The sequence below is a fragment of the Gallinula chloropus genome (genome assembly GCF_964237585.1).
Source record: "Gallinula chloropus genome assembly, chromosome: 4".
Lineage (NCBI taxonomy): Eukaryota > Metazoa > Chordata > Aves > Gruiformes > Rallidae > Gallinula > Gallinula chloropus.
The window spans coordinates 18476008-18492725 of record NC_140088.1 but is presented as its reverse complement, the minus strand read 5'-3'; the positions used below and the strand labels follow the sequence as shown (position 1 = coordinate 18492725).

The following is a 16718-nucleotide window of genomic DNA, read 5'->3' as shown; positions in this document are numbered from 1 at the left end:
CCTTATGGTCTGGCATGCAAGAGGAGGAAGCCCCCTCTCTTGGGCACATCCACACCATACAGGGCTGTACTGATCATTTTGGTATCTAGTTAAGCTCAGTCTCAGGTTCCAACTGCTCTTTCTCCCTCTTTCAATTTCAGATCAAACAGGTTAAGTCAAACCAACTGAATCTAAACACGTACAGCAGAGTCTCTTCTGTGCCGAAGGGAGAAAGGTGAAGCCTCATGCAGAGCACGCTCAGATGACAAGGAATGACTAACAAACTAAAGGAAAATAGAGCATCTCTGCCTTCCCAGGGGAGACCTGCCTGGCTGGCCAAATTAGGGCAGGAAAAATCCTAGCAAAGGCCAAGATTCAGGCTTAGACTGGGCAAAAAAAACATAATTAAACCAGCTAATACAGTAAAACTCAACTGGCTTGCTCTTTACTAATGCAAAATTATAACACAAAAAACACGTGACAGCCTAGGACCACTACTGCAGCACTCCCACACGAGGACAAGGGAAGAATAAAAGCTGGGAAACTTTCTCACTGCAGCAGTGAAATGATTTTTTTCCTTCTCCAAACTGGTAATGGGTATTTCCTTACACATGCTATCAATTTAATTCTAGAAGCATAACAGGAAAGACTTACAGAAACCTGCACTACTCAAAGGAAACCTACTACAAACTTCATTTTTAGACACTACAGTTGACAGAATAAGAAACTACAGTAATTAGTCTTGGAGAAATGGCCCTCACAAACCCCGCTCTATTCTGAAAAGCTGAGCATCCATTCCGACTTGCTGCCTGGCATCCCTCGGCTCCTGACAGAACGCAGTTGCTTGCTTTTTCATGCAGGCTTTATAATTCCTAGCACTTCACTTTGTTCTCAATCAATTTGGAGGTGGAAAAGCTACCCCTTCTCTGCTCAAAATACACCATCTCCCAGGAGACTTGCATTTCGCTCTGACTAGCAGAGCCCACTACTCTCTCCTGCCTCACCTACCCTCAAACGTGACCAAGTACCTGATATGCTCTGCTGCCGAGCTCTAAGAAAGTTTCTCTGATCCTCAAGCTCTCTTCACTTTTGATTTTGCTGTGTTCTGGTCCTCTGAGTGCTGTTTTTTAATCCCTACCTTTGATCCATAGACAGCACTACATTCCTGCTCCATGAGGAAAATAAAAACTCATGTGTGTGTATGGTCCAGCTGCGTATTACGAGTCTGTTCTTCCAATCTCAGGTCCCAGGAGACACAGGGACTACATGAAACACCAGCTAACCCACATGGGTCCAGCTGTTAAGAGCGTCTCAGGGAGGTACCTGCAGTAGCACAGAAGTACAGGAATGAAGCAACACCCAGTATCAGGAGACCAAAAGTTGTTCCCTGCTTTCTCCCCTTAAATTCCCTGACAAAGAGAAAATACTGACATTTTGGGTCAAAATCTTTCTCCACAGGTTTCCCCACAGTCGGTTATGGTGCAAATCCACCTAAGCATGATTTACAGGATGTGAGCCAGGATCAGAGAAGATTCAGTTCCCTCAAGTACCACGGGTTCCTAACTGACAAACCACTGAGGGCACAAACACAAAGTACTTGCACTGTCCCTGTGCCGTGACACCTTGCACCGTCACTGCTGCATCAACCCTTATATGACACAGACAGTAATAATGTTCCCTTAAATACCACGGGAAAATGACCAAGAAGTGATATAGTCCAGCTCCCAGACCCCCAAAATCCTACATTCTGACATGGATTTGGTGACTGATTTCCTTATGCTCCTACCAAAGTCCCAGAGCTGAGATTCTCAGCTTCAGACTCGCGGTGCTTAACCCCAAGGCTGTAAGGGCTCGGCCCTTTCACGCACAGCAATGCCTGTGATACTGAGCAAAGTTTCTAAATTCAGACAACCCTTTAGAAACTGAGAACTGGCTTCTAAATCCTTAAAGTGCTTTTAAACCCCTGGAAAAAGTGAACTTTACACGCTTCGTACTTTAGTAAATTTGCAGCACCATCTGTGTACAAGGGGCTCAGCGAGGCACAGTAAATGTAACTGCTGTGATCAGACATGCTAAATGTTATACATACTAACTAGCCCTCTTAACACTTTAAAAAGGTAAAAATTTAAAGATTACAGTGAAAAGCTTAATTTTCTGAACTGTAAAAGAGAAACCGGCTGTATCTATTAAATCACAACCTGCTGAATGAAATCCTTGAGTTCCAGAGCTTCCTACAACCAGGTTTTGATGTTTTGGTTTTGTTTTATTTTTTAACAGGCCTTTTGGTAAACTGTTTTTGGCAATGTGGCCATTTATGACTAAATCCCTGTTCCAAGAGCCGTTATTATATGATTCACATCTAAGCAATGCAACAGCAACTAGAAAACTCGACTCTTTTATTTCTGATCTATTCGACCGCAGTTAGGAATGCCCTCTAGGTGTAATCTGAGGGGCTGCATTGTTGTCCACCTACTCACAAGTGGACATAAGGGAACAAAATGCCAGGCTTTTGTCAGAGGCTATTTTCAGCCCAGTGATAGCGACACATCGCCCTGATCCCTCTCTCCTTCCCCTCCCCTCCTGGCTTATAGGATGGACAGCAGCAGCCACTGCATTTAAGGAGCGTAGTCGGCCCTCGGGTTCAAACCCTTAAAGCCAAAGAGAAGAGGGAGAAGCGGCACGCGACTCCGGTAAGTGTAATGTATTGGGTTCTGCCCAAAGCGTTGGCTGTAAGGGCTGGGGTTGGGGTTTCTTTACCAATGGGTGGTAGGAACAACTTGTTGCCTGACAGAGAAAACCCTGTAAGCAACATTCAGCGAATCACGCAGAGCCGAGAGCGGTAGTTCAGGTTTGAGGGAGCCAAAGAGAAAATGTTCTGGGCTTCCCAGTGGTTTAGTAGCTCCCAATGTTACAGGAATGGGGCCGTGGAGATCCTTGCTCCTGTGGTGCATGGTTGGACTAGAGGCAAGGCTGGAGACCAGAAGTTTCCAAATCTTTAAAAGAAAAGCTACAGAATTATGTTTCCCGCAAATAGTTTGTACACTTTTTAACGCGTACAGATTTATCTGCCTTCAGAACTCCTCAGGTAAAAGTACTCTAGAAACAAAAAAAAAAAACAACTCAGCCAACCAAAAATCCTCAAAATATTTGATGTCAGTGACCTGTTGGATTTATATCAAATGAGAGGAAAACTTCTATGCAGCCTCAACAGAAAATGGTTAGATGATACGGACACAGGTTGAAGGAATTCACACGCCACGCAAGCATTAAAAGACAGCATGGTTGGTCAAGTCTTCAGAAAAGCCCCAATAGTTTAAAAAAAAGTTATTTACTTTGAAAACTTTTCTACCTAAAGTTAAATTTACTCCAAAGATTCAAGTCTTGTATGTAGACAAAATAATTCTGTCTCTGATCTCACTCACCATGGCACCATTTCACACTCTGTATCAGTTTTGCTTGGCACTTAGAAGACGTAGCGCGTGGGTGAGGATTTTGAGAATGATCTTGTGGGAAGAAGAGTGAGAGGTGAGAACCCAGGATTCACTCTGGGAATAGGAACAGGTCTCTTGGACAGCAGGGTGTGGTTTGAGGCAAACTGGGCTCTGTTTTAGTGTCGCTGTATCTTGTTTTTGGAGGTGCGATCTGAAATTTCTGCAAAAGTGTGGATCAAAGTGGTTTTAAAAGAACTGTGGCATCGCTGTGCTAGAAAATAACAGATAACTGGGAAGGATGCTGAGATGAAAGCAAAGGGCTTGGACCCAAGACTCTGGGCTTTTCTATCAGCTTTGCACATCACGTGCTTCATACTAAGTCTCTTAAAATCTTTGGTTTCAGAAGGGTTTGTGTAACTTAGAGGCATGAGGGAGAGGGAAAAATCAATATTAACTTTCCTCTGTCAGCATGGATATCCCCATGGCTTGCTCTCTCTGCGTTGGTTTGCTGCAGAAATGAAGGAAGAACACTTGTCATCATGAGATCCTGGCAGAGGCTCAATGAATGACACTAACAAATAAGCTTAAAATTTACCAGCATCCAGAATCCAGTGAGTGCACTGGAATATAATATGATTATAAATATATCAAAATATTGCATCTCTCATTAAATGAGCTCACTCTTCAAACACAAACTCTCCTCGTTTGTGAATCTATCCCGCAATGGACCAGGTGCTGACAGAAACACCTCGGGTCTTTCGGAGATGCAGTGGCAGGAGCTGTGTGCTACACTGCAAGCACATCACAATAAAGCACAGCACGGGGAGCCTTAGCTCCAGAGGAAAGCCACAGCAGCCTTTTATTGCTGCTTTTTCAAAGGCAGGCAGGAATCATCATCCCCGGGGTGCTGGTGAGACGAGCAGCACTGAGCACTGTCGCATGAGTCACTGGCCGTCACAGGACAGGTCAGCAGCGGGGCTGTGATTAGATACTGGGATGGGGTCCTGGTTCCACTGGCATTTCCCACGGGCTTCAGCTGGGAATGGAATTTCAAAGGTAGCCTCGATGCTTGCATTTCAGCACAGACACTGACTGCATCTGACATTATTACTGTTTATTTATAAGGCAAAGAATCAGTATTCTACTTTTAACTGAGTCTAGACTGAACAGCTGATTAGGACGGAAACAAAGAGAGGTGCAAGGCACACCCTGTCCCTTGGTCCTGGCTGAGGATTTCTACCAGTGTCTGACATGTTCCATTCCTCGGTCCCCTTGGAAGCCATCCTGCAGCACACATGGCACCCCAAGTTAATCCTCCCAGCCGCACGCTATGTGACTTTTGCAGCCCATTCAGATAAGGCTGGAGCTCTAGACTACCAAATGTGTACGGATTTAGAAGGGAGAACCTCACATTTAGCAAGAGCACACCAGAATTACTTTCAACATCTTTTCCAGCTGCACTCCCTAGCGTGAGCACTGCCTTTTATTCCTCTACACAACTTCATCGGGCCAGTACTGCATCCACTTCTCACTTAGATCAATGGATCTAAATATATTTTTGGATTATATTCTTATCAATAGCACTCTGATTAGAGCAAGAGACACGCTGTGACAGTTATGTGACACCCAGATTTGTACGGAATGATGAACAGCCCCATAGAAGACGGCTCACGTTGTCATGCCTGAGCAGAGCACAAACACTTCAAAGGCTTCCTCACCGGGAGCCAGCCGACATAGCAGCATTACAAGCACTAAATAATGAGAAGCACGTATCCTTGGCCACACATCTAATGCCTGTAAGTTCTACTCCATAGAGTAGCTTCATTTTGAGATGGAAGGACAGGAGCTGCTGACTGCTCTTAGAGCAATACCAAGAACTCTCCTCTAGCTTAACAGTACCCTGAGTGCCTGCCAACGTGCCGCAATGCTAAGGCTCAAAAGTTTCTGCCACACGTTTCGCACATTTAGATTGGCCAGCTCCACTTCTCACTAGGTCACAATGCAAGTACCACACAGTCTGCAGTCGCTGCAAGTTAGCCAGACCGAGACGACAAAGTCCCAGGAGTTGCAGGGGGATTAAGATACTGGCACCCAAATTCAAGAGAAATCAAGGCTTTGGTTATGACTTTTTCCTATGGCAAACAGGAGACTGAGTTCTATCTGTGCATTGTAAGGTTGGAGATCTAATCCACTGTTGCAGTCCAGATGAGTACAAAGTGATGAAGGCCATATACCCTGTGGGCTTCACTTGCTCTTGGCAGTACAGCTACACAGGCAGCATCTGCAGGTCAGCATTGGGTGAGCGGCATCCCGGCATACGCTGCCATCCTTAACACCGGTACTCTTAGGGGAAAGTTTTTACTGTGACTTCTTTCTCCTACAGCTTCCCATCAGGCAATGCCAACAAGCCATGGAAAAAGTGTCTGCATGCCCAGTCACGTTACTATAATTAGCCTGAGGAGCAATGGTTCTTTGAGAGCTCCAACCACAGTCTGTAGCAGCACAAGGTTCACTATCACGCTTTATCAGGCTTTTTCAGAGATTACTTTTTTCCCCTTCAGCTTAACAACATAGCCAGAGCTACTTTCCAACAAGCATCCTGTTGCCACAGATGGAGATGCTCAGCGTGCCTTTGCGGGAAACTGAACCAGCAGACGCAGTTTTACAGAGACTGCTCTAACTCCCAGACACCTATCAGTGCTGCTCCAGCTGGGAAGGGATTCGTCTGGGAACTTGATTTGAAAGGGAACATTGTGAACTCACAGATCTTAATTTTCAAGAAAGCGTCACTAACCTGATTTTTCTCTCCTGATACTCTTCCTTTTCTTAAAATGTTTAAAGAGACTTTTTTGATAAGAGAAAAATGGCACTGATACTTAAGTACTTTAAAACCAGGAGAAAATGCAGAATGGCAGAATGAGACCATAAGATTTTACGTACATGAAAGATTTCTCTCTGTTCCTTTAACTCCCATATAAAAGAAATGGGAAAAAAGATTGTAGCAGTGCCGTGCAGGGAAGCCTTCACCGAGTAAGGAGGGACCAAAGCCATAGGCTGCTCCTTGTGTGCAGTTATTTGTGTTTCTTATTTTGTCCACATCAGATTCTTGCTTCTTACTCGCTGTGTTACAGACAGAGTCAGAGGCAAGCTGAGTTTCTGTTCCCTCCTTGCATCGTTACTGTTTTCTGCCGGAGCTCAGCTCACGAGCAGCCTCCCGGGAGAACCGAGAGGGTCTGGATGCAACTAACGATGCCGTTGCCGTATGACGAGCTGGGGAGGTCGTTCAGCTGAGCATAAATCAGCCTCGCAGAGAGATCAGATCTCCCACGAGGATGACAGCTACGCCGTCTGCCGCGGGTAACAGTCAGAGCAGCGGCTGCGTAATTATACGGGGTTGGAGACACGCTAACAACGGCGGTGCCGAAGCGAGGATGGGTGGATGTGGGTTGTTAGCAAACGCTGGTTGTTAAAACATGCCACATTGCTCTGTGTTTGGTGTTACTGCTTCAGTGCATGTGCAACCCCTGTGCCACCTCCCTGCCACTGGACAGACCTGCCTGTTGTACCATTTGCAGGAATTTTTGGTGTTTGCTGCCAGAAAGAACTCCCTTTGGCTTCAGCTTGCAAAGCTGGTGTGGAGAAGTTGTTCATTTCCTTCTGAAATTCAGAAGGTACAGTGCCGAGGTCACTGAGGTGGTGATAAACATGGGACATCGCTGTCTGACTTGCAGTGTAGTAAAACATTAAGTCTAAAATGCAAGGTGTTTAACAGACTGTGACAATCCCCCTCTCGCTCACTTCCAAGGAAAATTCTCGGGTAGCAGGCCTGATTCAGCATCCCAAATCCTTTTCTCAGTTCAGAATCTCTCACGGAGAATTTGATCAAATACAAATAGCACAAGCAGGCTTCATAAAGGACTATAATAAGAAGGTGACTGGTTTTCCAAGAAGGACAGGGAAGTGCCGCGCCAGCAACGAGGAACAAGCTGATAATGTGATGTGTAGATGACAAGATGACGTACCAGTCTTTCCAGAAATGATGACTCAAACAAGAAAACAGAAGGGCAAACCGTCAGCTGGGTTTGTTGCAGATGTGTGATGGCACAGTCACTGGGAAGGACATTTTCTGAGGTCAGACGACCCACACTGGGCTCCTGGCTCTGACACTGCCCTCCCATGTGACCTTGAGCAAGTCACTTCAGCAGTAACTGGAATAGTGGGGAACAGGACAGTCAGCACTGCTCTTTCCCCCACCCCTTTCAGATGTTCAGATTTTAAAAACAATTGACAAAGAAACCTGTTGTATGTACCTTAGGAACCCGTTATTACTTTATTCCTTAGGGATCCATTACTACATTACAATGGCCGTGCAGCACAAGGACCTTGCAGCTGTTTTATGAGGAATTTAGAAAAGCAGTAACTTGTTTCTAGCAAAGCATCCTCTGAAATAACATTATACTTTTGTTAAACCTCCAGGTGGAGTTACCCATGTGTAAATTGTATAAAATGATGTCATGCTGAGACAGAAAACTGCCTTTACGTGTGCTACTGTGGAAGCTCACGTGGCCCTGGATGAACTAGCACTTGCTTTGGAGTGGTATAAATAGCATTATCTGCTGTCTCTTAACGGAGAGCTTAGGCAGAATACCCTTCTGCCAAACACTGTCTGCACTTTTGCTTTTAAACTCCTGTAGAGCTTTGAAGGGCTTGTTGGCCTCTGTTAAACTTTGCCTCACAAAGACAGATCAACACACACAAAGCAAAAACCAAGAGGAAAAGGCTGCACTGGGATACAATGGAAGGCAGGGTCAAAAGAAAATTACTACTATGGGAAAATAAATCCTAGAACCTCTTCTCCATAAGGGGTTTGAGCAATCTTTGCACCTTTTGACTGAAACACCTCACCATCCTTCCACACATTTACCATCACAATGTACTGAGCTAAGGAATACCCACATTTACAAGAGAGGGCTGCAGAGATTTAGAATGCCCCTGCCCTCCGAAGCACCAGGCTGGCACCCTCACTCATGGGTGGGATACATTGCTGCTATGCCACACAGGTACACAGTATATGCTGGCTACTGGGTGCCTCAAAAACACGTTACACCAGCCACAGCTCCCACTAGCAAGGAGGGTCTCTCAAGGTCTCTCCTCACCTCAGTAGGGCCAGCCACACAGAAATGTTGTGGACTCTCAGTTACCATCTCATCCCTCTGCTACCAGCTCATCTACAAGTACTGTGGTATAATGCACAAGAGCAGAAGTCAGCTTGGGACCACCCTGCAAGAGCAGGTGGCTAGAAAGGGTGAAAGAAATAGATACTAATTTAAAAAAAAAATAAATCAAGCCATTCTGTTTAAAACAATTTGTTCTTGCTGTTGCATTCATTTATGTACTTTGATTTTCTAGCTGACCCTTCAGGTACAAGGATGCCGAACTGGGGAGGTGGAGTCAAATGTGGTGCCTGTGAAAAGACCGTGTACCATGCTGAGGAGATCCAGTGCAATGGGAGGAGTTTCCACAAGACTTGCTTCCACTGCAGTAAGCCAGGCTACGCTGCTTTAACCTCACAGTATTCCCACAGCTCTGTATAAATCTTCCCCTAAAGCTAGAGCACTTACTTCTGCATTGCTTGGTGTGCCATAAAGAAACTTCATAGTTGTCCCCCCAACCACCCATAGGACACCTATCGCAGGCTTTCAGCCACCCTAAGACACGTGTGAGACAGGAGGAGCAACCAGCATCCCATGGAACTTCACACAGGGAAAGTTTTGTGACGTTTACACATCTCACTTCTAGGACAGCTCCAAGTGGAGGGCAGTCACATGTTGGTCATCTGACCTTGAGTACAGCTCAGTGAGACTGGTTCTGGTCCAGCACCCTCTAGAGAGGTGAAGATGAAAGCTGTTTCCCACCCTTTTAGCAATGGAAGGGTGGAAAATGGCCTTGGCAGTTTTCAAAACAGGAGCCCCTTCTCTGAAATGCCAGTTGGCCACTCCACGGCAGCTCTTAATCACCGAGCCCAGTTTTCCACAGCCCTTTACCCCAAGCCTCTCAGGCTCCTGGCTTTTCTTCTTTCAAACATGCATTGGGCGATTTTTGTTAGGGACACTAAGGTGCTGCAGAGGCACAGCACCTAGTCTGTCTCCAAGCAACCCTACCTTTTGCCCCACAACGAAGCTCCTTTGTTTGAAGTTAAATAGTCTAGAACAGCTGAACAAACCACTCGTAATACTAAAGTTTGTCTTATTAGGGTACCAGAGGAGGTGATCACTTTTATGATGAATCCTAAGGTGAATTAATTTCACACAGGAAAGCAGAAAGACATAACTCTGGTGTCACCAAAATCTCCCACCAACACCCTGCAAGTGCTTCAGTCTCCTCCTCCCCTTATTTTATAGGCCCCACTTCACTCACCCCCTTACTCCGCGCACCTCTGCCGTGTCTGGCAGACAGCTTCCAGGAATTTTGCTTCTCTGCAGATGAGCTAGCACTTGAGAAATAAGAGAGGAGGGATCCATTTGGCTCTGCTTGCCCTTTGTGGGGAGAGCAAGCAATGCGATAAGGACTACAGATCACTAAATAGTTCATTTTGCAGACCATGCTTGGGATTTAGCACCTCTGTGGTCTGAATTCCAGCATGACAGCTTAGAAACCATCGAACCTGATTTTTCACCCACCTTTCTTGGATGGATAGAGAAGTCTTGTTTGGAGGCATGAGACCGATCTTACATGCTTAGACGACATGGTACACAGTGCTAGGCAGAATCAGTCCAAAGGACACGCTTGTGCTGTCTTTGCCTTTCTCCCAGCACCCTGCAAACAACACCTTAACAGCCAAGCAAGAAAGATTTCCCTCAAAGGAGTTGTAATTGTCAACTTTCCACCAGTTCTGATGGAATGGTAAAAGTCTTGGCTTTGGGTTAACTAGAGAGACTTTGTACTGCTTGTTTGGTGCACTATGGGGATTGCTTCCATTGGTGGTTGGGGCAGGAAGGGCTGCTTAGGTTTCTATTTGCTGCTTGTAGTCGTTAAGCCTGATCTAAATCAGTTATAGGTTGGAGACTGAGGAAAAAGCATTCCTAGCAGAAGTATGTTTGAGGTGAAGAAGTAAAGATGCACGTAAGCCCAGCTGGGCATGTGAGAGGGGAGTTAAGTGGCTTTACTTGTCCTGCAGTTCTCTCACGCTAAGCCGCAGCACAGGACAACTCGGTATCATGTATCACGTTCACGGGTTTTTCGATGAACCAATTAGAGGATTTAATTTCTCAACAGGAGAAAGCCAATCCTCCCTGCCCTAATCTCAGGCACAGAAACAGCTAGCCTATTTAGCCAAGCTTTTATGTATGCTTATATGAAGTATACTTAAAATATATTCTGCATTTTACCTTATATTCAACAAGACACACAAAACACACCTGTATTTTTCAATTAAAAAGTTCAATTCAAGCAAAATTATAGAAATTTGAACCAACTTGTTAGCGCAGTAAGAATCAGACAGGCTAAACTATAAATCCCACTCTTCTCTGCATAGCTTTTCCATACAAATCTTACCAAAGAGAAAAACTTCTTCCCATAAACCCTCCTTACCTTGTCTCCCCCTCAGCTTTTACCCAAACCACAGCCATGAGGGACGTTTGGCAGGATCTCATACCATCAGCCTCAAACATCTTCATGCCCGCTCGCGACCAGCATCTCTTGGCAGATGAGGGGTCTCGGTTGTTCCAACAGCTTCAAGGGCTTTTGCTCCATCTGTTGTGGTGAACTGATACCCAGCCCCTAAGGTGCCAGAAATAGAAACGCTTTATCTACTGGTAGAGTTTCCGTTGACCCTTAACTCCCTTAGCAAACATAATTACCACCTCCAATCAGAAGAGGCTGCAGCACGGTGAGATCAGGTTCACACATTTACAGAAGCCTCTTGTTTTGTTCCTGTTAGCTACAGTGGTTCTTGCAAATTATTTTCCACGCTATGCAGTACAGTGATGGAATTAAAGCTGCAGAGGTTTCAGTATCAACTTAAATTCTCTGACATGGATGAATTTTAGATTATCAGCACAAGAGTTAAACATGGGGGAAAGTAGACTAATCAACCATGCAGCTAGTTCTCCTGGAGCTTGAGCTTCTACCTGCTTCCAATACTAGTGAGATAAGCAATTTATTTTCCAAGCTATCAACAGCCCCTGCATCATGAGAATGCCCTCCCTGGGGCACAAGCTTGTTCCAAAGAGACTGGAGAGACAGATATTCTCTATAGTCCAGAGGAGGGCCATGAGGTGGACCAAAGGGTTGTAACACCTCTCCTATGAAGAAAGGCTATGAAGAAAGGCTTGTTCAGCCGGGAGAAGACTTCAGGGAGACCTTATAGCATCCTTGCAATACCTGAAGGGGCCTCCAGGAAAGCTGGGGAGTAACTGTTTGTAGGGGCGTGTAGTGACAGGAGAAGGGGCAATGGTTTTAAACTAGAGCAGGGGAGATTTAGATGAGACATTAGGAAGAAATTCTTCTCTCTGAGGGTGGTGAGACACTGGCACAGGTTGCCCAGAGAGGTAGGGGAGGTCCCATCCTTGGAGACATTTAAGGTCAGGCTTGATGAAACTCTGAGGAACCTGATCTTGTTAAAGGTGTTCCTGCTTACTGCAGGGGCATTGCACTAGATGGCCTTTAAAGGTCCCTTTCCTTCTAGGATTCTATGATTCATTATGGCACAATCTGTCCAAAACTCCTCCAGATCTTTCCTACTGAGCAATGCCAAGCAGAGTTTCTCTGTAGCAAACTCAGCTAGGAAGAGGTCTCTGGTTTTGGAACTGTCATAGTCATACTCTTGCCACCCTGGAGGGAGTCTAACAGAGCTGAGACTACCAGTTATTTGGGATTGCTTCACCTTGTGCTACAGCTCAGTTAAATGTGGACTATCTAAATTTAAATTGTCCTGGGTCACCTAGGACAAGGTTAATAAATGACCCTCCCAACTTAATTTTTTAGTTCTTTGTTCTTGGTGTTTGTTTTTTTTTTTAAGGTTTGAAGGCTTAGGAGGAAGATGATGATGATGATCTCAAACCCATCTTAGGCTTCACAGATGTAGACAAATTATCTTGACAAGCTGATGATTTTCTTAGGGTTAAAGCACCACTTTACAGTTGTAAAAGAGCACGTTGTGTGCACACACAACTACTTCAGCAACAGCCTAGTCAAGTTTTATACTAACACCCTCTCTCCCATATTCTTAAAGACGAACAAAACCAAATGCTAATTGTAATGGCTCTAAATCACATACATTCTGATTTGAAAGCACAGCTGTTTATAAGCACCCCTCTCCTCCTCTTTTCAGTGGCTTGCAGGAAAGCTCTGGACAGCACCACGGTAGCAGCTCACGAATCTGAAATCTACTGCAAAACTTGTTATGGGAGAAAATACGGCCCCAAAGGTATCGGCTTTGGACAAGGGGCAGGATGTCTCAGCACCGATACTGGCGACCATCTGGGCTTGAATCTGCAACAGTGAGTTAAACCCTCCCGTCTGCACCTTTCTTCTGCTACTACCTGTTACTTAGCAGAGTACTTGCAATATTTTATTCTGTTTCCATAACAACATCTCGCCCCTGTAGCAAGCAAATTTACAGCGGACGCTGTAATTTACCAGGTTTTTTTAATGACATTCAGTCTCTTTAAGCCTTCTTTATAAATTGTCTCCTCTTCCAGTGGGCAATTATTCTCCAGGAACAGCCTTTATACAGCACCACAGACATAAATGTTCGCTGCAATTATAATTTGCCATTAGTAACGTAGTGGTAAAGTCACGTTCACCATAGAACACGAGAGCTTTGTTTTTTCTTTTCCCTGTCAGAGGTTAAAATACAGTTAGGTTCTACTGTTAGGAGACGTAATCGTGCTACCACATGCTGTTAACTCTCCTCTCAATGGGGGAAATAACATTTCTGAATCCTCCCTGTGGCTCAAATAATGCCCACAAACACACAGAGAATGTGTTTGAACAAAGGAATTCCATCCTTTGGAATCCAAAGGATACCATCTTCCCAGAGCCTCAGCGGCACGTAATTATCCCTGACTACATTTTTACAGTGTTTCTCTGATTCTCAAAGCTGCCCCTTTCCCAAACAACAATGCTTTCCCCTGGTATTACTATAAAGAAACCAATTAACAAATGCGCTGCAGAGGAAATACAAGCTTAAATAGTGTGTTTAACTGGAGGTCCTCTTAAGGTATGAAACCATTATGCAGAATTCTGTATCGGAAACCATCACGTCCTGCAGATATAATGACTTGTTGCAGTCCAACAGCCCGATAAGTCACTCTGTGAAAGGCTTTATGCTGGCACAATGACATAAAGCACCAAGACTAGAAATACAAAGCAAGCCTACTTCACTTTTCTGACATGCTGTTGACCCTAGGCCACCTAAGAGCCACAGCTCCCTCTCCAAACATGACTACTGAAGCCACTCCATGGAAAATCAAAGGGTTTTCCCCTATTGAGTACCAGCAGATGCCCAGTTACAAAGCACTGAGGCCTTTTGTATTTTCCCCTCTTGCCTCTCAATAAATCATATCTTTTTCCTTTCATTTTTCATTAAGCATCATCTTTTCTGTAGGTGGCGACCATCAGCCCTCTGTACTCGCCCCAACACAGTTAACACTGGAGGTTTCAACCACACAACACTGAGTTCAAAGGAACACTTTCATTTTCTCTTCCTCTTTCACACGTCTAAGACCAGTAGTTCAGCATTTTTCTCCCTTACCAAAATATCATGCACTCATACTTCTAGAATGAAGGCATCCTACGCAATTTTTTAAAAAAACACTGAAAACTTCTGTTTTAGGGGGTCACCAAAGTCTGCTCGCCCTTCTACACCAACTAATCCTTCGAAGTTTGCCAAAAAGATGGTAGATGTGGATAAATGTCCCCGTTGTGGCAAATCAGTGTATGCTGCAGAGAAGATCATGGGAGGAGGAAAAGTAAGTACCTACTCTGGCACTAGAAACAACATACTTTTTTAGTGGTGATAAGCTGTAGCTAATAGGTCTTTGACCTTTTCAGTTTTTACTTGATCTCGATGAAGAAAACACAATGAGGAACTAGGAAATTGCTGGACATTCCAATGTACTTTCAGGTTTAAAACCATGTGCTTTTCATAAGCTGCCTCCAACTTTTTTGCATCTTGTTGTCTGATGAACGTCTCCGGGTTGCAGTCCCAGCTGGCTCTTCTACCACCAGCATTCTACTGGCTTCTCCAGGTGTATTTATAATTTAAACATTTATTTGTAGTGGCAACTGAAGAGATTATGTAATTTATAAGACAAAAGCCTGCCTCACCTGGCATTTCTGCTCTAGTAATCCTCACAAGAATATTATCTCCGCACAGCAAAGTGGCCAAAACAAGAGCAGTATCTATGCCACTCTGCTTTTTACTAGACTTAAATTAGTAAGAAAGTTACTAGGTAAGATCTTGAGATGGGATAATTGAAAAAGCACTAATCTAGAATGACAAAGGGAAGCCCCAAGACCAACAAGACCGTTCTCACATTTTCATGGCCCAAAAAGCATCTGCTCCTTGTTTCGTTTCTCTAACACACAATGAATTGTCTCCATTTCCTCAGCCTTGGCACAAGACGTGCTTCCGCTGTGCCATTTGTGGGAAGAGTTTAGAATCCACCAATGTTACAGACAAAGATGGAGAGCTCTACTGTAAAGGTAAGAATTGTAGTGCGCTGAACTGGGTTGCGGTGTCAATCTGAAATGACATTTTAAGCCTAGTATTGCCATCGTGATTTACCTTGTTCCACGCTTAACAACTCCACATCACTTCCTCAGCAGAGCTGTGACAACTAACTATGCGCACACTTAGTGATACAGAGTGAAAATGGAATGGTTTAAAGTACCATCAGCAGTTTCTGGACTACGCTCTAGTTCTTTTAATCTTCTTTGAAGATCTCTGCCTTACCACTCAGTCGGTGTTACTGGTACAGACCAAGTTCTACTGAGCATTTTCAGACAGGGAAGTAGGTTTAATGGAAGTGTTACATAGCACTTAAAAAAATCAGAAACCGTATTTTCTGCAAATGAAAGCATGTATTTTTGGAGATTATCAGATGTGACTTTTGTTTAATTCAAATACACAACTCCAGTTTCACTATTAGATCCTGTTGACACTTCTGGGAAGGATGCTATTTCAGGTTTCCTTCTTTTTATTAAGCTTGGCAATGGTACTAAAACCAAGAAAGACATCTGTCTCTATATGAAAACACTCAGAGTACCATTTACCTCCCTTCTTTTTCAGTTTGCTATGCAAAAAATTTTGGTCCCAAAGGAATTGGGTTTGGTGGCCTCACTCAAGTGGAAAAGAAAGAGTGTGAATGAGAAGAAATGGATGCAACTGACTCAACGCGCTATTGATGCCAGCAAATGATAGTTGTGAAGTAAAACATGAAACATCAAATATTGCTAAAAACCTAGGGCATTTGTTTAATATTTTCCACCTCAGAGGAAAAACTTGTGAGCGTCTACCTTAAGAAAATATTAGAATGAAGAGGTACAGCAACAAAACAAGATTAATGTTTGTTTTACAGTAAGTAGAGAAAACCCCCCACAACTCGTGGAACATTATTGCTTCTTACAGTAGTACTTACCACACTTTAGAGTTTTAAAGGCTCAGCATACAGTCCCATTAAGATAGAGATACGTTATGGAGAGCAAGCATTGGACTGTTCTGATTTAGGCTGTATTTTCCTTTGTCCAGAATGGTACACTGTCTGTATTTCTACCAATCTCTTAATGGAGCTTTGAAAGTTTTGACTTTTTTTGTTATGGCAAAGTAGATGCTACTCACTTTGAGGCAATTAAAAAGTACTTGAAATTCTTTCTCTTAAATGGAGATATTTCTGAGGAAAACCAACATTTTCATAGAATACAGCATTCTAAGTTTTGTTCTTGTCTGTTTTCAAGCTATAATAAAGTACCAATATTGCTTCACATTAATTTTACTTAAGTTTGCTTGTGCTTTATGTTCCACAGCATTGCAGATAAACCTATTTCACTGTGTATAAAAAATCCCCCCTTCCTTAACTAAGAAATCTGTGTCACTTACTACTTTACTCTTATGTTGTCAGTTCTACGTGACATTTGTATCTGCTCTTGATCTGTTTCCCAGCTGCCTTTCATTATTACTTACTTAGGCTTATACTGAAAACCACAGTGCCCTACTGGCCACTCCAGATGGATGCTGTAGCTGTTCCTTGGGAACATGGCTGAGATCTGGGAATAATTCCCTCTTGCATTGCTATTTTCCATCAA

General features: G+C 44.0%; 1 protein-coding gene across 1 annotated transcript; it reads left to right on the top strand.

Annotated features, from left to right (window-relative positions):
* Positions 1-2606: 2606 nt before the first annotated feature.
* CSRP3 (cysteine and glycine rich protein 3) lies at positions 2607-16381 on the top strand. The gene is made up of 6 exons (XM_084262834.1): positions 2607-2669; positions 8820-8951; positions 12742-12910; positions 14248-14383; positions 15026-15119; positions 15706-16381. Exons 2-6 carry the CDS (start codon positions 8840-8842, stop codon positions 15783-15785), a joined length of 591 nt encoding a protein of 196 aa, XP_084118960.1. The 5' UTR covers positions 2607-2669; positions 8820-8839; the 3' UTR covers positions 15786-16381.
* Positions 16382-16718: the final 337 nt, after the last annotated feature.